This window comes from Sphaerodactylus townsendi, linkage group LG04 (genome assembly GCF_021028975.2).
Source record: "Sphaerodactylus townsendi isolate TG3544 linkage group LG04, MPM_Stown_v2.3, whole genome shotgun sequence".
NCBI lineage: Eukaryota > Metazoa > Chordata > Lepidosauria > Squamata > Sphaerodactylidae > Sphaerodactylus > Sphaerodactylus townsendi.
In genome coordinates, this window is record NC_059428.1 from 14,161,974 (window position 1) to 14,184,887 (window position 22,914).

The window sequence follows — 22,914 nt, forward strand, 5'->3', positions numbered from 1 at the left end:
GCTCCTTGTTTAAGCCTTCTTTGATTCCTTTGGGTCTGAATTATGTGTATACAATTTGCAAATAAAATTTTGTTAGAAGCCTGTGTCTTTGGGGAAAAAAAGCATGGTGTTTAGTAGTTACTTTGGTTTTAGCTTAGTTGATGGGGTTGGCTTGCCAGATATTCTTGGTGGCTTGCTTCTACCATCCCCTGAATTATGTGGGAATAATTTATGGATGTCTCAGGCCATCCTGATCTCATCAGATAGAATCATAGAGTTAGAAGAGACTCCAAGGGTCATCAAGTCCAACCCCCTGCAATGCAGGAACACACAATCAAAGCACTCCTGTCAGATGGCCATCCAGCCTCTCTTTCAAAACCTCCAAAGAAAGGGAGACTCCCACCACTCTCCAGGTAGTGCATTCCCACTGTCGTGAGCGGCCGCACCTTACTATTGTCAGGAGGTTTTTCCTCATGTTTAGGTGGAATCTCTTTTCCTTCACCTTGAATCCATTACTCCGTGTCCTAATCTCTGGGGCAGCAGGAAGTGAGATCTAACCAATGCAGAATAGAGAGGTACAATTCCATCCCTCGATCTAGATACTATGCTCCTATTGATACAGCCCAGAATTGCATTGGCCGGTGAATCTATTTTCATGGTTGTAAGGCTCAGAACTTAGTAACAAGATAATTTCAAAGAGCAGTTGTGCTGGTCTGCAGGACAGCCAGATTTGAATCCAGTAGCACTTTGAGAGCCAGCGTGGTGTAGTGGTTAAGAGCAGGTGGATTCTAATCCGGAGAACCTGAGTGGCAGAGGCTTCTCTGTTGAACCAGATGTGTTTCCGCACTCCTACATTCCTGCTGGGCAACCTTGGGCTAGTCGCAGTTCTCTCAAAACTCTCTCAGCCGTATCTACCTCACAAGGGGTCTGTTGTGAGGAGAGGAAGGAGGTTGTAAGCCACCTTGAGTCTCCTTACAGGAGAGAAAGGTGGGGTATGAATCCAAACTCCTATCAGATTTTGGGGTGTGACCTTTCAGGAGTCAAAGTTCCCTGCTGGCCTTCCTGAGCTTATACCCCTCAAATCCTGTTGGTCTGTAAGGTGCTACTGCAGTGTATCTCATCTAACAACAAATGTATGCATTTTGTACATTTCCACCAACTGTAGCTTGGCCTTCTGTCTTCAAGAGCATCTCTATCCAGTGCATTACAAGCCTAGTTCTCATGCATCTGTTAACACACGTGTCCTATCTGCACATGCATCCATCTATTTTTTGGAGAGCTGACACTTGCTCACTTTCGGAATGAAACCAGGGACCAGTATTTGGCTAAATGTGGGGTCTGAATCACGCATTCAGCTTGGCATGCGTTGAATATAACACGAGGCTTTCTCAGCACACAAAGAACTGTCAAGCGTACACACTACATTCATTCACTGTAACTTGTACGCGTGGCTGTAATAAAATTAGAGTTGCTAGTTCTGGGTTGGAGATTTTGGGGGCAGAGCCTGAGGCGGGAGGAGTTTGGGGAGGCGAGAGACCTCAGAAGATAGCGTAGTGGGAACCATGTGCTCTGTATTGTACCTCCGTATTAGCAAACATTTTTTCTCACATACCCCCAAATGCTCTGGCACATACCCCTGCGGGTACACATACCCCAGATTGGGAACCGCTGCTATAGAGTCCATCCAAGTGGCTATTCTCTAAGTCACAGGTGTCAAACTCACGCCCCCCCTCCAGATGTTATGGACTACAGTTCTCATAATCCTCTGCCAGCACGATGCTGGCAGGGAATGATGGGAACTGTAGTTCATAACATCTGGAGGGCCGCGAATATGACACCTATGCTCTAAGTGAACAGATCTCTCTGGGACCTGGATAATAGTTGCAATCCCAGAAGCCCTCCAGCCCCTACCTGGAGGATGGCAACCTGTAGTAGAATCATTCTGCAGCACAGCTACATAACTGTGCGGTTGTCATTGCCACAGAGGACCAGATGCACCAACGCATCAAAGCAGGCAGGCCCTGTTTCCTGTACAGACCAACCTGCAAATAATTTGAACCAGGCTCAGCTCTGCCCATCTGCTTGCAGGGTCCAGTGGAAAAGTGCTGCGTTCCTTTATGCGGCAACAAGCCGGCCGCATACCAGTAGTTTTGCTCTTGCTGCAACCTCTGGGGCAAATGCACATCATCCATGCTGCAGAGGATGCCCAGAGGTTGCTATTAATAACCATTATTAATTATTAATTAATTATTAACTACTATTAATTAGCATTACTATTTTGTCATGTCACTTACACGCCTCTGCTCGTTTCTTTGTCTGTTTACTATTTGTTGAATGGAGCAGGCGAACGATTCTCCTATCTGATCTAAGCAGCCGTCTCTCTTCCGAAGACTTCAAAACAAAAGCATCAAACCCGGCTGGGGCCGCCTCCTGATTTGCTGTTGCTCCTCCCAATCACCCACTGTTTTTGATCTCTTCCCACCATGCCAGCCAATGAGCTTCTGCCCTCCGGGGCATTCCAGCATGAAGGGGCGGGTTGATCCTATTATGACGTCTCTCCTAGTAACTGTGAGGGAGTTCGGCGTCCCAGAGACGCCCCGCCCCTCCCCTTTACGGCCCCGCCCCTCCGCTTGAGTCTGCATTCTGAATGATTGCTGCATTGCCGCATTTCCTTCCCTTTCTGTGCGTTTTGGGTATTGATGAGGAGGGGCAGAAAAAGGGGGCAAAGGCAATGGGGGGCGCTTTGCCCCAGCTGTGCTTGAAAGCCAGGTGAACGGGCACGGGGATGTGACAGGCAGCCTCTCTCCTTGGGCGAGCCTCCCTGACGCAGTGCAGTCTTCCTGCAAAACGCCGGTTTATGCTCTGGGAAGGGCGAGGATGCGAAAATGCTGGACACCATCCACACTGCAATCCTAGAGGAAGGTAGCAAGCGCCTGTTTCTCACCCTCTCCAAGCTCACGTCAGAAGGTAAGCAATCCCAGGCAGGTTTGCATCTTCACAACAGGGGTCGAACCAGGCAGCAGCAATGATTATTGTAGAGTACCGTTAATATACATGGTACTTTAAAGAGCATAGAGGGGGAAACCAAGATGTTTCTGCCCAGGGAAAATAGCAGGGGGGACAGGGAGAGGGACGGCATTGTGTAGGGGTCCCGGGATGGAACGAAGGGCACTGAGGGAGAATGGGTGGAATCATTTTCGGAAGCAGGGTGTGCCCTAATAGAAGAAGAGTTTGGATTTATATCCCCCCTTTCTCTCCTGCAGGAGACTCAAAGGGGCTTACAATCTCCTTGCCCTTCCCCCCTCACACCAAACACCCTGTGAGGTAGGTGGGGCTGAGAGAGCTCCGAGAAGCTGTGACTAGCCCAAGGTCACCCAGCTGGCGTGTGTGGGAGCGCACAGGCTAATCTGAATTCCCCAGATAAGCCTCCACAGCTCAGGCGGCAGAGCTGGGAATCAAACCCGGTTCTTCCAGATTAGATATAGCTCTTAACCTCCTACGCCACTGCTGCTCCTAATAGAGTCTGAATGCCAAGTTGCCGCTCTCTTCCCTGGCCTGCCCATCATTTCACTCTGTTTAATGGGAGTTTGCAAGCGTATCTTTGCATTTCTTCTCCCCTGAGCTACTTTTGTGCTATATACAAATGATAGCTGTTCTCTCGGCACGACCCCGGGCAGACTTCCAGGTAATCGATGCTATGATAATGTGGCTTTCCTGGCAAGCACTGGCCTACTTTCCGTACTGTCTTGTGATGTGTAGCGCTACAAACCTGTGCTTCCCTGCTCTGAAAAAGGAACTGGCAATAAATGGTCATGATGCTCTGAGACGCATTATAGCATTTGCCATGTAGCCCCTGTGCTCTTCCTGCCAGCCCTTCGCCTCTCCATGATCTTTTAGTCCTGGAGGACATTTAGTTTGGAAGCTGCTTGGGGCAGAGATCTGCCTCTTTCTGCTCTGCAAAGTGGCATTCACGATCGTGTCCATAATGATACTTAACAGCTTTATGCCTATTAAAGGTTAATAAAGATAAAGATAAAGAAAGATACTTAACAGCATGAAATGCTTTGAAGGTATGTTGAGTGAAAAGGAGTGTATCTTTACGCTTGCTTTTTAAAGGTCTCAGTTTCCAAAAGTAGGAATAATGAGGGTCGTTGATGTGAGGCCCACCGTAAGGGTCCTTAGAGAAATCCCCCTCCCCACTCTGGGTTTCTTTTCTGCATCTATTTCTTCTTCTCCAAATGCAGCTATTTGAGGGTGCTTTTAGCATGAAGGTGAGCTCTTTAACCCCCTTCTCGACTACTTTTTTTCTGCTGAAAAATTCTACCCAGCTGCTTATAGCCCCACTGGGCAAAATTCACCAGTATCCTCCGACTCCCCAAAAGAGGTAAGATAACTATGTGTGTGTGTGTTTTTCAATAGAAAAATGCCTCGTTGCCACATAGCTCTTGCCCTCAAAGAATTCTGATTGCCTTGGGCACAATCCAACTGAAGTGAATTCCTTTCAAATCGTATTAATTCAATGAAGAAGAGTTTAAAGAAAAGTTTGGATTTATACCCCACCTTTCTCTCCGGTAAAGAGACTCAAGGGGGCTGACAAGCTCCTTTCCCTTCCTCTCCTCACAACAGACACCTTGTGAGGCAGGTGGGGCTGAGAGAGTTCCAAAGAACTGTGACTAGCCCAAGGTCACCCAGCAGGCTACATGTGGAAGAGCAGGGAAACAAACATGGCTCACCAGATTAGAGTCCACTGCTCATGTGAGGAAGTGGGGAATCAAACCAGTAGTGTGTGTTTTACTGCTAAGCCATGGGTCCTGGTCTTGCTCTATCTCTGCCCATGTATCCTTGTCCCCATCTTGATAAAGGCAACTGAGATCAGCCCTGTTTAAGCAGTTAGCACAAGTTTCTTCCTGTTCTGATAGGAGAGAAAGGTGCCTGCATAGTCCCCAATAGGGTTGCCAATCTCCAGGTGGTGGCTGTAGTTTGCTTGCTATTACAATGAATCCCCAGGCAACAGAGATCCATTCACCTGGAACAGAGAGAAGAAGAGGAGAGTTTGGATTTATAACCCGCTTTTCTCAGCCGTAAGGAGCCTCAAAGTGGTTGACAAACCCCTTCCCTTTCTCTCCCCACAACAGACACCTTGTGGGTAGGTGGGGCCAAGAGAGTTCTGAGAGAACTGTGACTAGCCCAAGGTCACCCAGCAGGCTTCATGTGGAGAAGGGGGAGGCAAATCCCGTTCACCAGATCAGAGTCCTCTGGTCAGGTGGAGAAGTGGCGAATCCAATCCTGTTAAGAGTGGAGTCCGCCACTCTCAAACCCCACGCCATGCTGGCTCTCGAGAAAATGGAGCTGTGAGTTTTCCCAGCTCATATTTAGGAGTGTCCTGGCGTAGATCTCTGACAACCCAGCTCATGTATAAGCACGCCGATACTGGCATGGCTAAATGGGGAATCTGATGTAACCCGAGGAGCCCTTTCTTAGACATATACACTATTCTTTGTAAACGCTGTTCTTGTTTGAGTCACGCCTAATCTCTTGCAAAGTTTATCTTGCTTATTTCAGTTTTCAATCTCAGTTGTCTGAGCAGCTCAGCTCTTGCAGTCTATTACTCAGGTGCCTATAATCATGTGGTTCACGAAATCTGGGCGAAAATAAGCGCGCCTGGAAGCATTAGGTGCAATTTTGCTCGGCGAAACTCGGATGTCCCTAAATCAAATTTTAAAAAATGATATTGAGGTGTATTGTTGAAGGCTTTCATGGCCGGAATCGCTAGGGTGTTGTGGGATTTTCCAGGTTGTATAGCCGTGTTCCAGTAGCGTTTTCCCTTGATGTTTCGTCTGCAACTGTGGCTGGCATCTTCAGAGGATGGGCTGATTCCACTTAACCCATGCAAATGGTTCTATCTCTCACCCTGAACATTCCACAGGTATATATACTCCACTTGCTTTACTACCATCAGATCCTCTGAAGATGCCAACCACAGATGCAGGCGAAACGTCAGGAGAAAATGCTACTGGAACACGGCCATACAACCCAGAAAACCCACAACACCCTAGATATTGAGGTGGATCAACCCCATTTCCTAAAATATTAGTCTGATATCAGATACGTGGGGAGAGGCAGAGAGTGGTTCCTGATAACACCGTCCTAGACAGTAATTCCATCTCTTTTTACAGGAACAAGATGTTCTGTAATGCTTGATAAAACCCGAATGCCTTTTCTGTTTCAGAGGTCTTTAACATTTGGAATGCCGTTTCTGAGTTTGTTGAAAAGCAACTCTCCATGAATAGGGTGAGACTTGTGCATCCCGTTGCTTGCCTTTTTATTTATTAGATTTCAAAGTCTCGCCAGTGGCATAGCTTCCATGGGGCGGGGTTGGGATAGATCCCCTGGGTGGTCCACACCCCTCCTCCTTCCCCCCTTGCCCCGCCCCACTAGGCCCAGCAGATGGGGTGGGGTGGAAAACTCGGAGTCTGCCCGGGGCTCCATTTTCCCTAGCTATGCCCCTGAGTCTCACCCTACCTTCAAGGAGCTCAGAGCAGCAAACCCTGAGTCTCACCCTACCTTCAAGGAGCTCAGAGCAGCAAACCCTGAGTCTCACCCTACCTTCAAGGAGCTCAGAGCAGCAAACCCTGAGCGTCCTCAAGCACCTCATTTCAAGGGAGCCTAGGCAGCAAACCCTGAGTCTCACCCTACCTTCAAGGAGCTCAGAGCAGCAAACCCTGAGTCTCACCCTACCTTCAAGGAGCTCAGAGCAGCAAACCCTGAGTCTCACCCTACCTTCAAGGAGCTCAGAGCAGCAAACCCTGAGTCTCACCCTACCTTCAAGGAGCTCAGGGCAGCAAACCCTGAGTCTCACCCTACCTTCAAGGAGCTCAGGGAAGCAAACCCTGAGTCTCACCTTACCTTCAAGGAGCTCAGGGCAGCAAACCCTGAGTCTCACCCTACCTTCAAGGAGCTCAGGGCAGCAAACCCTGAGTCTCACCCTACCTTCAAGGAGCTCAGGGCAGCAAACCCTGAGTCTCACCCTACCTTCAAGGAGCTCAGGGCAGCAAACCCTGAGTCTCACCCTACCTTCAAGGAGCTCAGAGCAGCAAACCCTGAGTCTCACCCTACCTTCAAGGAGCTCAGGGCAGCAAACCCTGAGTCTCACCATACCTTCAAGGAGCTCAGGGCAGCAAACCAGGGTCCAATTTATCCTCTCAAGTGATGCTGAAAAAGCGACTGACTCAAGGTCACCCGGTGCGCATCAAGTGCCAGAGATCAATTCCCTGAAGAAAATGAATGCTTTGAAGGTGAACTTTATGTACCCCATTGAAACCCCTCCCCTCCCCAAACCACGCCCACTTCAGGCCACACCCCCAAAATCTCCAGGTATTTAGAACCCACCAAATTTTAACCACTACTCTTACTGCTATAACCTTTAGCTGCCTCCAGGGACTTTCCGCCCAGAGTCCTTCAAAACCTGGCACCAACACTCTGCCATTGGGATCCTATTTTAATTTGCTACTCTGAACTAACATGGTTCCCCATCTGACATTGTGATCTTTTCCAGGGTGTCTCAATACCAGGGTTGGGGACGTTCTCCTTTTTAAGGCAAAAGCTTGACACCAGGTCCAATAAGCACATCCTCGTCCAAAGGCCTGTGTTTCTCCTGTCTGAAAAACTTGCGCAGACTCATGGATTGAAGTATAACAACATACACACTCCCGGTAAGAAGTCTGGCTTTCCTCTCTGACCGAGTCTGCGGCGAACGTTTGGCTATCTGCAAGCTTTGAATCGCTAAGCAACCATCGAGACACACAAGGGCAAAACTGTTTTTGTAGGGCTGAGGTTTGTTGGCCATGAGGGTGGCAACCGAGAGTTGCGTGAATGGCTGGATCTCAGAACAAAGACTGATCATTGGAAAGATAGCCAGTGGGTGGGAATGCTTTTTATTATTATTTAAATTTTTTATTAATATGTACATATAAGTATAACACAACCATATACTCCATACCATGGATGAAACCATTTACAGTCATCGCATTACCATATTACATTGGTTTTAATTTTCGTTAAGAACATAAGAACATACGAACAAGCCAGCTGGATCAGACCAAAGTCCATCTAGTCCAGCTCTCTGCTACTCGCAGTGGCCCACCAGGTGCCTTTGGGAGCTCACATGTAGGATGTGAACGCAATGGCCTTCTGCGGCTGTTGCTCCCAATCACCTGGTCTGTTAAGGCATTTGCAATCTCAGATCAAAGAGGATCAAGATTGGTAGCCATAAATCGACTTCTCCTCCATAAATCTGTCCAAGCCCCTTTTAAAGCTATCCAGGTTAGTGGCCATCACCACCTCCTGTGGCAGCATATTCCAAAACACCAATCACACGTTGCGTGAAGAAGTGTTTCCTTTTATTAGTCCTAATTCTTCCCCCCAGCATTTTCAATGAATGCCCCCTGGTTCTAGTATTGTGAGAAAGAGAGAAAAATTTCTCTCTGTCAACATTTTCTACCCCATGCATAATTCGTTGAATTAACTTCCTTGCTATAACGCGGGAGTTATTAATTCTTAGTGTTTAAAAATCTTTTACAATTTGTTAATCTGGATCCCATATTTACTACTATCTTCTTAAAAACCCCGAGTCTCACCCTACCTTCAAGGAGCTCAGAGCAGCAAACCAGGGCCCAATTTATCCTCTCAAGTGAGACTGAAAAAGCGACTGACTCAAAGTCACCCAGTGCACAACAGAGATCAATTCCCTGAAGAAAATGAATGCTTTGAAGGTGAACTTTATGTACCCCATTGAAATCCCGCCACTCCCCAAACCACACCCACTTCAGGCCACACCCCCAAAATCTCCAGGTATTTAGAACCCACCTGCTCTTAACCACTACACTACGCTGGCAACCTTAGCTGCCCAGGGACTTTCTGCCCAGAGTCCTTCAAAACCTGGAACCAACACTCTGCCATTGGGATCCTATTTTAATTTACTGCTCAGAACTAACAGGGTTCCCCATCTGACATTATCCTCTTTTCCAGGGTGTCTCAATACCGGGGTTGGGGACGTTCTCCTTTTTAAGGCAAAAGCTTGACACCAGGTCCAATAAGCACATCCTCGTCCAAAGGCCTGTGTTCCTCCTGTCTGAAAAACTTGCGCAGACTCATGGATTGAAGTACAACAACATACACACTCCTGGTAAGAAGTCTGGCTTTCCTCTCTGACCAAGTCTGCAGCGAACGTTTGGCTATCTGCATGCTTTGAATCGCTAAGCAACCATCGAGACACACAAGGGCAAAACTGTTTTTGTAGGGCTGAGGTTTGTGGGTACTGAGGGTGGCAACCGAGAGTTGCGTGAATGGCTGGATCTCAGAACAAAGACTGATCATTGGAAAGATAGCCAGTGGGTGGGAATGCTTTTAAAAGGAATGATACTTTTTTTTTTATTGTGGTCTCGGTTCTACCAAACAAAATGGTTCTGAGCCTGCCATGGTTCAGGCTCAGTCAGGAAAAAGCAGTGATGAACACGTACTGACCAGTACCTGTGTCGTCAACAACACCTACAAATGCAAACCTTTTATAGAAGAAGAAGAGTTTGGATTTATATCCCCCCTTTCTCTCCTGTAGGAGACTCAAAGGGGCTTACAATCTCCTTGCCCTTCCCCCCCTCACAACAAACACCCTGTGAGGTGGGTGGGGCTGAGCGAGCTCCGAGAAACTGTGACTAGCCTAAGGTCACTCAGCTGGCATGTGTGGGAGTGCACAGGCTAATCTGAATTCCCCAGATAAGCCTCCACAGCTCAGGCAGCAGAGCTGGGAATCAAACCCGGTTCCTCCAGATTGGATACACGAGCTCTTAACCTCCTATGCCACTTTTTATATGCTTTTGATTTATTCTTTTTGCCAGGGTGGAAGTATGAAAATGAATGTCTACCCATAAATGTTCTGTGTTTTTTCCCCCAAATCAGTCTGATACCTGAAGGAAAGGCCAAAACCTGGGGGTTGCTCTTGGCAACTCACCAGCATTTGACTTCCTCCATGTCGTCTAGCAGCGGCAGGGGACTAGACATTGCTCAGCTTTCCTGTATGTAGTTTTGTGGATGATATGGATGGCTGATCACCTGAAAATTGTGAGAATACCAGAAATACCTGAGAGACTGAGCATGTCCAAAGCTTCTATTAGTTTTTAAATCTTTGAATTGATGGCATTATAGGGAGAAGGATAAGATGAGACATTAGCCAGGCAATAATGACTACGGCAAGATAGGACTCTGGGGAAGAGTAGGCAGAAATATGAATGTAAAGGTCCACAGCCCATGATAGACATCTAGCGGGGCAAGTGGGCTTGGTCTTAGCAAAATGACTCTAAGGTTCTGAGCTCTAGGTTGGGAAATACCTGGAGATCTGGGGTGAAGCCTGAGGGAGGTGGGATTTGGAGAGGGGAGGCACTTCAGTGGATTATAATGGCATGGAGTCCGCCTTCCAAAGCCGCCATTTTCTCCAAGAGAACTGGTTTCTGTTGCCTGGAGATCAGTTGTAATAGAAGAAGAGTTTGGATTTATACCCCACCTTTCTCTCCTATAAGAGGACTCAAGGTGGGGAAAGGAAGGGAAAGGAGCTTGTAACGTTTACCACTTAAAAGGTAGGGATTAAGGTCTTCTTTGCAACTCCGTATGTTTATTTTATAACGTTTTCACTGTGAAGAAGAGGCATCTTATCTCTACAGACACAAATTCACAGATTTGAAACTGCAAAACCAAGCATGTGTGATGATATCTTCTAATCTAGATGGAAAAATTGCCGAAAATAATCTTACAGAAACCGCTGGAAGTGCATGTCATTGTGGCTGGTTTAAAGGAATTCATTTACCAAAACAGACTTAAACACTGCATGAATCTCATGCTACATAATTAAAAATTAATCCTTATTTCATGATGAATAAACTTTGGACTATATTGTATCTTAAATAGAAAACTATTTCAACTACCTTTAGATAGATTTCCCCCCCTCAAAAGGCCTTCTATTTTTAAAAATCCGATTTAAATCAAGCAATCTGATTTAATTTTTAAAAAATTAATTTTTAAAAAATAATCTTTGATTTTTATCCACCCTGTCCAAAGCTGCTGTTTCCTCCAGGGGAATGGTCCTTTGTAGTTTGGAGATCAATTGCGTTTCTGGGAGAACCGCAGGGCCCCACTAAGAGATTGGCAGTGTTCCTTTGCATAATATTCCCTTTCTTGCAAGCAGAAAGCTAGCACCCCATGAACAAGAGGTTTTACGCCCTTCTTCCTTTTCTCGCTGTGCTAGTTTTGTATGTATGGGAGCATTCCTTCATGACCTCCGATGGTGCAGTCTATTCCACCACCTCATTCTTCTGCACTTGTGAACAAGACCTATGGGAGAACAGTTTGCTGCATGTCTGGGGGAGGGAAACCTGGGGTTGTCCCAATAACACTTGCCCATTTAACCACTTCACTGCCTTCATGGTAGAAGCAGGTGTGAGCTGGGCATTTCCAAAGAAAAAAAAAAAAAAAAAAAAAAAAAAAAAAAAATAGTCAAAAAAAAAAAAAAAAAAAAAAGCTTGAAAACAAGGCTAAGGCAGTGGTGGGATCCAAAAATTTTAGTAACAGGTTCCCATGGTGGTGGGATTCAAACTGTGGCATAGCGCCAATGGGAGTTCAGGAGGACGGGACAGGACGTGGGCGTGGCGGGCAGCATTCCGGGCTGGGGCATTCCTGGAGCAGCGGGGCTGTGGCAAGGACGCCGAGCCACTGCGCGCTTCGGTTCTTGGGCTGAAACAGAATCGCACGCAGAAGCGCGGAGAAACTACCACGCCCTGCTAGAGCTGCTTGCCAGTTCTGTACGCCTACACTGCTGGGAGGAGGGGCGTAACTAAGGCAAAAATCACGTGGCAAAATCACCCATTAGTAACCCCCTCTCGGCACACACAAATAATTAGTAACCTACTCTCGGGAACCTGTGAGAACCTGCTGGGTCCCACCTCTGGGCGAAGGTGTCCATTGACCAAAATGTGAGTTGTTGAGGACTCTATTATCAGGACTGGAATCTTCATAATGTGTTCCTATCAGGTCCTGGGTCCCAGACAAATAATTTATCCCCACTGTTTGTCTTTTCCTCCCACCCTCAACATCAGGTGATATCCCAGTTGTACAGCTGAATTTCATCGTGCTATCCCTGGAGAGCCTCTTCAGCAGGGAGATCGTGGAAGGATGTGTGCGCGAAACCCTCTTGTTTTTCTCGCGTTCCATCGCCAACAAGCAGAACGTGGAGTTCACTTTCAAGGGGATCGGCGTCCTCGTTATCCGGGACAACAGAGTGAAAATGAAGTTCTACAAAGACTTCCTTCAGGCCATAGATGGGAGTGGGAATTTGCTCAAAGCGCTTTCCAACGTAAGTTTGTGCCTTTCCTCCTGGGTGTGTGGGAACACCGCAAAATCTGTGCTGCTGACATGGCAAAGTTTTATATACCATATAAAAGTGTTTAGAGTTTAGAGGAATGTAAAGTGTTTAGAGGAATGTAAGAGTGTGGAAACACATCTGGTTCACCAGATAAGCCTCCGCCACTCAGGTTGGAGGAGTGGGGAATCAAACTCGGTTCTCCAGATTAAAATCCACCTGCTTTGAACCACTACACCCCGCTGGCTCTCATAGGCAAGGTGTCTTGCCAGATCACACCAAAGTCAATTTGCTCAGTTTCACACAGAGACCAACCAGATGCATCTGGAAAGCCTAGAAGAAAGGCATGGGGGCTAAATGACTGCTCAACTTCTGCCATTTGAAAATATACTGGCACTACCTCCGAACGATTTGCCGTGGTGGCTAAAGTCTGTTGGAGAACCTCTCCTCCATAGATTGGTCAGATTTCCTTCTAAAGTCCTCTAAACTATCCACAATTTTGTAGGGGTGAACACCGTAAGTGAATACACACTAAGAGATTTGTGTTTTTTTTCTGCATGTAGAGGCCAGGGACGGGAGATTCGGTGGTATCGAGCAGGGAGGCTTCAGTTCCGTTTCCCCGAAATGTCATCATGTTTCCAAGGTGAGTGTGTTTGTCAGATTGCTTGAATCTCTCGCATGGTGGGAAAAGGGCAAGCGTTAACTGTTGTGTATACGGCCAGGATCTTATTTATTTAAAATATTTCTAGGCTGCCTCGTCAAGGCCGTATTCGAGGCAGCTTAAAATGACAAATATACAGCAAAAAAAGCCCCTCAAGCTATTAAAAATGCAGGAAAATGCAAATCTTTAATTAATTATATAAATTTGATTTAAATCTGCTGTTTTCTTTTAAATCCCAGATCCTTCAATTCGTTCTCTTCTACTGTATTTTTTCAATAGATAGTCTGCAAAAGGCTTCCAGTTTTCTGCAAATTTCTCCGTATTACTGTCCCTTTAATGGAACTGCCCCATTAATTTTGCTGTTACTGAATGATCTGGCTTTCTGTATCTGATCTTCCTTTGTTGGGATTTTTTATTCTTTCCATTTCTGCACATACAGTGTCCTTTCAGCAGCAGTAAACAAATACATGAAAAAACAGTCTGTATTGGTTGTGGTGGGTTTTCCGGGCAGTGTGGCCGTGGTCTGGTGGATCTTGTTCCTAACGTTTCGCCAGCATCTGTGGCTGGCATCTTCAGAGGTGTGTCACAGAGGGAAGTCTGTTACACGCTGTGTCCACTGTGATACACCTCTGAAGATGCCAGCCACAGATGCAAGCGAAATGTTAGGAAGATCCACAAGATCCACCAGACCCCGGCCACACAGCCTAGAAAACCCACCACAACCAGTTGAATCTGGCCGTGAAAGCGTTCGACAGTACAGTCTGTATTGATTTGGGATGTCATAAACCATATAAGACCTTAAAGGGAAACACCTGTTCTTGGGTACCTAGTGCACAGCTTTCAGGGCAGAGTTGGTCGCTGCATTTTGGATTCAGCTGAACCATTTTTGAAGGCAGCCCCCCTGTCGCTCCACGGTCTCCAGTGTTGTATGAAAGGCCATTCAGTATTTCTGCCTTGTTTATTTTGGGGGCAGGATGGAGATGAAGGAGATGGAAAAGATTGCTGAAGAAGGCGAGAAGCCCAGCAAAGAAAAGGAGCGGACAGATAAAGAGAACAGCAAAAAAGGTAATGCAGGAGTTGTGTTTTCATAAGCTCTTTGGTGGTTCTGTAATCAGTGGGCGGTAAAAGTAGGCCTGTATCAGTGGTTTTTCTGTAGGGCTGCCAGCTGTGTGTTGGGAAATACATGGTATTAACCTTTAAGGCCTTGCATGGCCTGGGGCCCTCGTAGCTTCGGGACTGCCTTACCCCATATGTCCCTACACGGCCTCTGCGTTCGGCAGAGGCCAATTTACTGGTGGTTCCCAGCCCCTCAATGATACGGCTGGCCTCCACCCGGGCCAGGGCTTTTACGGCCCTGTCCCCTGCCTGGTGGAACACTCTTCCTCCAACTGTCTGGGCCCTGCGGGATCTTGGAGAGCTTTTGGGGAGGCCAGCCATTGATGGTGAGCGCCCTCTTTGCCTCTCCATTTTTAGCATTCTGGGAGCTGTGACACCTGGATCTACCGTCCCCCTCTCTGGGAGGGGTTTTATTTATAGTTTTAATACTGGACGCAGAGTGGTTTTTGTAGAACGCTGTAATTTTATGCTTTTAATGATGTTATTTATATTAATTATATATTGCTTATGTAATATTAATTTGATGTTCACTTCCCAGAGCCCTCAGAGGATAGGGCGGTATATAAATAAATATAATAAACAAACAAACAAACAAACAAACAAATAAATAAATAAATAAATGGGAATTTTAGGGGTGGAGCTGAGGGAGGGCGGGATTTAGAGAGGGAAGGGACCTCAGCAGAATATAAGGCCATAGAGTCCATTTTCCAAAGCAGCCATTTTTTCTAGGAGGACAGATTTCTGTCATCTGGATATCAGTCGTAGTAGTGGGGAAATCCCCAGGTGCCCCTTGGAGATTGGCAATCCTGTTTTTCTGGGATGTGTCCCCAGGGATTCCAAAAAGCCTCTTCAACCAGATCTAGGAAGGAAACTGAAAATAGGATCCATCAGTACGGAGGAATGTTGTGACCTTCAGCTTCTTCTCTATAGGGATTTCCTTCTCTTCGGCAGAGTCCACTTCCCAAAACAGTCATTTTCTCCAGGTGTCGCCTGGGGATCCGTTGCAGTAGTGGGGAGATCCCCAGCCACTCCTCGGTGCTTGGCAATCCTAGCAGTCAATACTTTTGTAGAACATATATATTTATCAGAGCAATTCCTGAATTTCCAATAGCTGAACGTACCTTTTTGCTTTCTGTTCTAAATCTGAGAGGTGCGTTCAGTCTTTGTGCAACTGGGCAAGGTGAAGATCAGCAGGTTATTGTGATCATAAAGACTAGAATATATTAGTGTGTGTGGGATTCCTGTGGGCCAAAATTCCTGCATAGAGCTTCAGTAAAGAATATCATTGCTAACTCTCAGTTCTTCTTTGAGCCTATGTAATCATCTGACATCATCAGCCGATTAAGCGCGCTGTTTTAGATACGTAGTACAGGATGATCCAGACAGAGGCATGGGGAAAGCATCCACGTCCTTCCGTCTCGTTAATTCCAATCACCAGATCTCAATCCCCATCCCAGAACGCCTTCAATCAATAGGGCATCGCGTTCGGTGATTGTCCTCACAACTTTGAGCTAATTTGATATTAGACCAATCGGAACCCGACCGATCGATATCCGTTGATCCGGCAAGTCCAGAAACCAGCAACGATATAATGAAATGAAAACAGAGTCGAAATATGGGGATGAAGGCGATACGATCGGGTGTCGAGGCGCGCCGAATCAGCCACGGCAATACGGGCTTAATCGCCGAAATATGGGTGGGTGACAAGTGACAGCGTCGAAATGGCAGATATGAGTCGGGCAAGGCAAAGCAGGTAAGCCGGCGATGGGGCATATGAGTCGTAATGGCGAAATAAGCGCCAAGAGTCGGCCGGAAGACAGGTACAGGTGGGCACAGTGGAGCCGGGCGTTAAGGTAATGGCTACAAGGAGTCGGCAGGGCAAGCAGGTAAGCTGGCGGGCAAGCGAGCCGGTCGGCAGGCGCAGGTACGCAAGTGAGCCGGGCAGGGCAAGGTGTCGGCAAGCGAGCGGGCAGGCAGGGCAAGCAGGTGTCGGCCGGCAAGAGGTCTGGCCTGGCAGGGCACAGGTAATGTACGGCAAGTGAGCGGGGCAAGGCAAACAGGTAAGCTGGCTGGCAAGTGAGCATGGCGGGCAGGCCGGAAGCAGGTGTTTACGGCATGTGAAGGCATGGGCAGGGCAAGCGGTATATGGCGGCAAGTGAGCCGGGCGAAAAGCAGGTAAGCTGGCGGGCAAGTGAGCCGGGCGGCAGGCAAGCAGGTATGTGGTGGGTAAGGCAAGCAGGTAAGCAGGCAAGTGAGCGGAAGGCAGGGCAAGGCAGGTGTTACGGCAAGTGGGGCAAGGCAAGCAGGTGGAAGCCGGGCGGCGCGAGCTGGCTGGCAAGGTGGCAAGCAGGTAAGGGTGGATGGAAATGGGCGCGAGCCGGCCGGCAGCGCTATGTTTACGGCAAGTGATCAGGGCAAGCAGGTGCCGAGCGGCAAGGATCGGGGCAATAAAAGCAGGTAAGCTGGCTGGCGCGAGCCGGACAGGGGCACGGGCAAGCAGGTAAGCTGGCGTTGAGCCGCGGCAGGGCAAGCAGTTGGTTACGGCGTTGAGCCAAGGCAAAGCAGTTAAGGAGCTGGGCAAGGTACAGGTAAGCCGGCAATGGAGCGGCTGGCAAGGCATGAGACAGGTAAGCTGGCTGGCAAGTACGGGCGGCAGGGCAAGCAGGTAAGCTGGCTGGCAAGTGATCAGGGGCAAGTGCTGGCGGTAAGCTGGCGGGCAAGTGATCGGGGGCAAGCAGGTAAGCTACGGGCAAGGAGCTGGCTGGCAGGGCAAGCAGGTAAGCTGGCGGCAAGGAGTATGGCAGGGCAAGCAGGTAAGCGGGCGTGGCAAGTGAGTCGGCTGGCAAGCCAAGCAGGTGTTTATGGCAAGTGAGCCGGGGTGGGTGGAGCGTTTATGAGGGGGCTGGCGGGGCAAAGCAAGCCGTCACAGTAGGGGCCGCCGAAGGCAGGGCGGCGATCCATTTTAGAATGAGTGGAGTAAAAGGTAAAAAAAACCCAATATATACAGTGTTATCTTTATTTTAAATGTCGAAAATTATTTGCGGCTCCAAGTGTTTTCTTTTCCTGTGGAAAACGGGTCCAAATGGCTCTTTGAGTGTTAAAGGTTCCCTACCCCTGGGCTAGACAAAAACTCTTGATTGGTTGCTCTTCCCTTGAGGATTTCTCACAAAACCTATTCTCTATTTTGTACAGAAAACCTTTCACCGAAGCGCCTCCTCTGCCGCCAAGCCCTTTCCCCAGCCAAAGTGGCAGGGGTCAGTTTGACAGACGAGCTTGAGAAGAACCTTGGCAAAACATCCCCTCCGAGGTGAGACTGTGCCTTTGAGGGCATCTGTAAACCTTTTCCTAGTCTAACCCCATGTGATCCATCTCAGGTCCTCAGGAGGCAGTGGAGAGCTTCATGGTGTGATTGACTTTGTGGAAGGTTGGTCATGGCCGAATTGCCAAAACAGCCGAATTGCCAAAACAGCCGAATTGCCCAATTAGGCAAATTCGGCTTGTATTCAGGCCAAATTCAAGCTCCCCGAATGCAAGCCGAACCGAATCCATTTGAATGCCCGAATTCAAATTGCGATTCGGGCATTCAAATGGATTCATGAGTGTTTGTTTGTTTGTTTGTTTATTATTTCATTTTTATACCGCCCTCCCCCGAAGGGCTCAGGGCGGTGTACAACATCAACAAACCATAAAAACGAAATACAAAATTAAATTAAGACTTAAAATGCAGCATTCAATTATCAAAACTAATTCAGATTTAAAATAGATGGCATCCAGCTATTAAAACTCTTCTTAGAAAGAGGGACAGTGGGTCTCAGAGTGTTTCTCAGAATATTTTGGGCACCCACATCAGCAGCTGGTCTCCCCAAAGGCCCGGTGGAATAGCTCAGTCTTACAGGCCCTGCGGAACTCATTAAGGTCCCGCAGGGCCCGGACAGCTGGAGGGAGAGCATTCCACCAGGCAGGGGCCAGGGCCATAAAAGCCCTGGCCCTGGTGGAGGCGTAAAAGCCCTGGCCCTGGTGGACCCCCAGAGGGTCCCTTTACATCCAAGCCCCCCAAGGGGATTCTGCTAATTCAGTCATATAGATAATTTTATAGCCAAATCAATCTGAATCAGAATTTTCCCGAATTTTTTCGATACTGCTCAAGTTTAGCTGTCACAGAAGCATTATTTAGCCCCTACAACCACTTAGATGCAGCTGACGTGACACTTTCCCACCCTAGGTGAAGGAATATTGCAAAACAACATTTGAGCAGAACTGAAGACCCAATCCCCTTGTGCTACTGGTTCATTCCTTCACACCAGTAGTTTTTTGGGGGTGGTGATAGTGCTAAGCAGTACTGCTGTGGCTTCTTAACAGATCAATGGTCTGTCAAACCCTGTTCATTGAGTTACAGTTGATACATCTCTGGAGGCCAAAGAAGGGGTCCTTCTTGGCTAAATCATGATTCTCCGCCTTCTTTTTACCATCCCCCCATTTTCCAATTTCGTTCAATTGGATTATCTGCTGAGGTCCTTGTCAGGATTTTTTACTTTTTCTACACCTGTAATTAATGCTTTTGAAATCCAGCACAGTACAATTCTTGTATAAGAGTGATGTCTGTCTGAAACACGTGTGAAGTAGATGTAATATCCTCCAGGCATTCTTTAGCTGTAACATTTCCATGTACTGAAATAAATTTTAGGGAGTTTGCCCTTTTCAACATTTTTAGATTTGTCCTTTTCAGGTCTAAAACTCCATTCGTATTTCCAAAGATCAAAATCTAATAATACTTGAAATCTAATCTAATATTGCTTCCTTGAAATCTATTACTACTTGAAAAAAATGCTTTAACCCCCCCTCACACACACACAGCTTTTGCATAATAGGAAGCATACATTGATGCCAATGTACGTGTTTGCCCTTCTGCAAAATGATCTTCAGTACCAAATATCTTATCTGTTTTTCTGATCTTTTAATTCTCAAAATACTTCCAAGCTCAAATTACTTATATATAGATACGTGCATAGATAGATATAGATTTGGCAACTTCTTTTCACAATTTTGAGCAGAAGATACATACACATACCCCTAGCTTTTTACATGCCAATATATGTTCATGTTCTTATTAAATATGAGTTTCTTGTACACACATTTTTTTTCTTTTTAAAATGCTTAAAAATTCTTGTGCACTTAGAGGGTGAGTTTAGGCCATTCAGATTTGCAGAAATTATTTTCATCTTCTCCGTTTTGTGTGCAAACTGTCGCATCTCCTCCTCGTTTTGTCTTCTTTTCCTTATTTCTTTTGAGATTTCCTCTATTGTTTCTTGGGCAATGCCCTTCCCACGTCTTTCAGTTCTGAATTTTGTGGTTGACCTGCAATTGTCCATTCTTGTATCAGTTGCTCTTTTTGGTCTCTGGTTGTATTTGTGTGGTGCGGAATTCTTGTTCTCCATTCAAGTGAACTTGATCCTGCCTCCGGATGACAAGTAGCTGTCACCGTCCTCTCTGCTAAATGAGTTTTTAAATGTTTTAAGGGCTTAGCTGGGGATGCATGGGACACCAGCCATTATCCTCTTGGAGTGTGCTGACTGACATACGCGGCTAGAAAACTGAGTTGCATATAAAGAGGCATGGAGGAGTGCCTTCTATTCTGATTGGAAGGGTCCCTTTGTGTAAGACGAAGGGGAAACTGGAGGAGATGGACCCATGGGGACAATTCCGAGTTAAATTCGAGGCTTCCTCATTTGAAAGGAAGCCCATCCGAATGGCATCCACTATAGACAGGCAAAGATAGACTAGGAGATACAATTACTGGCGCTGATCACTTGGCGTTCTCTGTATTGAAATGATCTCCTTATGCGTCTTTGGCCTCCCCGAGTGATGAGAGACCCAACGTTGTATCATGGAGTCAAGTTTCTTTTGGACGACTGGGCACCAGAGCTGATGTTGCTCTTGCAATAATTGTGCCAGTATCTTTTCTCCTTTTCCTTTGCTTGCTAAAAATCTCTTTTCCCAATGAAAGTAAAAGCAACTTGCAGGTGGTGGTTTTCAGAGGGAAAATGGGTCAGGGGGAGATAGGTCAATATCTCCTGGAAAGGTGCTTTCAGTTACAAGAGAAAGAGGAATGAAACATCAGGAAAAGTTCTCAGAAATAATGATGTATAATTCCAACTAGACTCAGGATGTGGAATGGTGAGGCATACTCTGAGCTCATCAGATCTTGAAAGCTAGGCGCTTGGTGGGGAGAACCCCAAGGAAGAGTCTGCAGAGGAAGGCAATGGCAAACTACCACAGCTTCCCTACATAACAACCATTTTGTGGCTGTGGCTACCAGTTGTCTACCACACTGAATCATAATTCCAAAGGTGTCTGCGGGATCAAAACGGCTGGGGTTGCCTGGGCTAGAAATTGAAACTGAGACCTTTTCTGTGCCAAGTACGTGTTCCTCTGCTAAACTCTGGGCATCCACCTTTCACCATCTCTGCCCACCTGTCCATGTCCCCATCATAAAATCTGCATTGTTTTAGTAGTTAGCCCAAGTTTCTTCCAGAGGTGGGATCCAGCAGGTTCTCACAGGTTCCCGAGAGTAGGTTACTAATTATTTGTGTGTGCCGAGAAGGGGTTACTAATTGGTGATTTTGCCACGTGATTTTTGCCTTAGTTACGCCCCTCCTCTCAGCAGTAGCGCGCAGAACTTGAAGCAGTCTAGCAGGAGGTGCACCGGCGAGCGTGGCGGCCTGCCTGCATTCATTTCCCGCCCAAGGACCGGCGCAGCAGCTGCGTCCTTGCCACAGCCCCACCCAGGAATGCCCCGCCCCCCTCGTGCCCCGCCCAGCCCCATTGGCGCTACGCCACAGTTTGAATCCCACCACCATGGGAACCTGTTACTAAAATTTTTGGATCCCACCTCTGGTTTCTTCCTGTTCTCATAGGAGAGAAAGGTGCCTGTCTTTCTCCGATGGATAGCCCCCAGTAGGGTTACCAATCTCCAGTTGGTGACTGGAGATCTCCGGCTGTTACAACTTGTAACCAGGTGATATTATTCAGTTCACTTGGAAGAGAGAGGAGAGTTTGAATTTATACCCCGCTTTTCTCAATCGTGAGGAGTCTCAAAGTGGCTTACAAGCTCCTTTCTCTTCCTCCCTCCACAACAGGTACCTTGTGAGGTACGTGGGGCTGAGAGAGTCCTGAGAGAACTGTGACTAGTCCAAGGTCTCCCAGCAGGTTTCGTGTAGAGGAGAGGGGGAACAAACCTGGCTCTCCAGATTAAGGTCCGCCTTCTCATTCCCAAACCCACTCTCAGGCTCTGCCCCAAAACTATCCAGTTATTTCCCAACCCAGAACGGCCACCCCTAGCTCCCAGCCAATCAGCAGCTTTAGCAGCTGTTTTCTCTGCCAATGTGTCACCAGGTCAGACTATCTTAAAACTATTTTAGAGGTCCATACGCTCACACTGGTCACATTTTTTGTTTTCTAGGACAGCAGAACCCGTTTCCGATTTAAAGCCAGAACAAGAAGCCCACGTTCCTGCCTTCCAACCTCGGATTCCCTCCTCGCTTTGCCAAGATCATGGTAGGGCAGGACAGGTATAACTATGTAGCTCTTTTTCATTTTCCAGCAACTTATGTGGGAATAATGGTGGCTGCAGGGGTGACCGTTCCGCTGGATGGCAGGCAGCCCATGGAGGGGAAGTCGTTAAGATAATAATTTGTGGATAAAAGTGCAGAGAGAATAGAAGAAAGCACATTTAGATATGATAAAGAAGACAGAAGACCAACATAAGATAGGAGTTTTTCAATTATTCTTCAGTTGATGTGAGATCCATAAATACATGTTTAAGTTTGTTATATGCAGAGGTGGGATCCAGCAGGTTCTCACAAGGTTCCTGAGAGTGGGTTACTAATTATTTGTGTGTGCCGAGAGGGGGTTACTAATTGGTGATTTTGCCACATGATTTTTGCCTTAGTTACGCCCCTCCTCTCAGCAGTAGCGCGCAGAACTTGAAGCAGTCCAGCAGGAGGTGCACCGGCGTGCGTGGCAGCCAGCACCTGCGTGCATTCGTTTCCCGCCCAAGGACCGGTGCAACGGCTGCGTCCTTGCCACAGCCCCGCCTAGGAATGCCCCGCCCCGGAATGCCAGGCCACACCCCCATTGTGCCCCGCCCAGCTCCATTGGTTCTACGCCACTGTTTGAATCCCACCACCATGGGAACCTGTTACTAAAATTTTTGGATCCCACCACTGGTTATATGTTAATATGTTTTTTTTGTTTTAATCGAATAAAGATATTTTTTAAAAATGTGGGAATATTGGTGGCTGCAGGGGTGACCATTCCACTGGATGGCAGGCAGTCCGTGGGCCATATTTGCAAATCAGCACTGCTGGGCCCACCTCTGTCCTGCTGTCTTCTAGGGAATAAAAAGTACCCAACTGCTCTCTCTGTTGTTGGCACCAGAAGAGAGGACAAATTTGCAGAATAGGAGTTCTAAACCGGAGCAGTTGGGAGCTGCTCGTGTCTCTAGAAGGCCCAGGAAAAGATTTTGAAATGTTCAGCTCTAGGCTTTTTAAAAAGAAAAGCGTTTATTTCTCAGGATTTTCCCCCCCCTCTGTTGTTTAATGGATAGTGTTAACAGAGCCGGCGTGGTGTAGTAGTTAAGAGCAGGTGGACTCCAATCTGGAGAACTGGGTTTGATTCCCCACTCCTCCACATGAGCAGTGGACTCTTATCTAGTGAACTGGATTTGTTTCCTCGCTCCTCCGCATGAAGTCTGTTG

At 47.3% G+C, this 22,914-nt stretch overlaps 1 protein-coding gene across 3 annotated transcripts in view; it reads left to right on the plus strand.

Moving 5' to 3' along the window:
- Positions 1 to 2,606: 2,606 nt before the first annotated feature.
- CCDC81 (coiled-coil domain containing 81) overlaps positions 2,607 to 22,914 on the plus strand; it is a 38,274-nt gene continuing 17,966 nt past the window's right edge. For 2 of the 3 annotated variants that reach the window (XR_007244249.1, XM_048493262.1), the window contains exons 1-8: positions 2,607 to 2,946; positions 6,209 to 6,270; positions 9,007 to 9,163; positions 12,120 to 12,376; positions 12,946 to 13,025; positions 14,017 to 14,108; positions 17,352 to 17,466; positions 21,619 to 21,727. Coding sequence is in view for 2 of the 3 variants with exons in the window: in XM_048493262.1 (XP_048349219.1) it covers positions 2,865 to 2,946; positions 6,209 to 6,270; positions 9,007 to 9,163; positions 12,120 to 12,376; positions 12,946 to 13,025; positions 14,017 to 14,108; positions 17,352 to 17,466; positions 21,619 to 21,727 (954 nt within the window). In the remaining variant the exon portion in view is untranslated. Of the gene's footprint in view, positions 2,947 to 6,208; positions 6,271 to 7,534; positions 7,692 to 9,006; positions 9,164 to 12,119; positions 12,377 to 12,945; positions 13,026 to 14,016; positions 14,109 to 17,351; positions 17,467 to 21,618; positions 21,728 to 22,914 lie in introns of all 3 variants that reach the window. The other variant, XM_048493263.1, reaches the window with a different exon arrangement.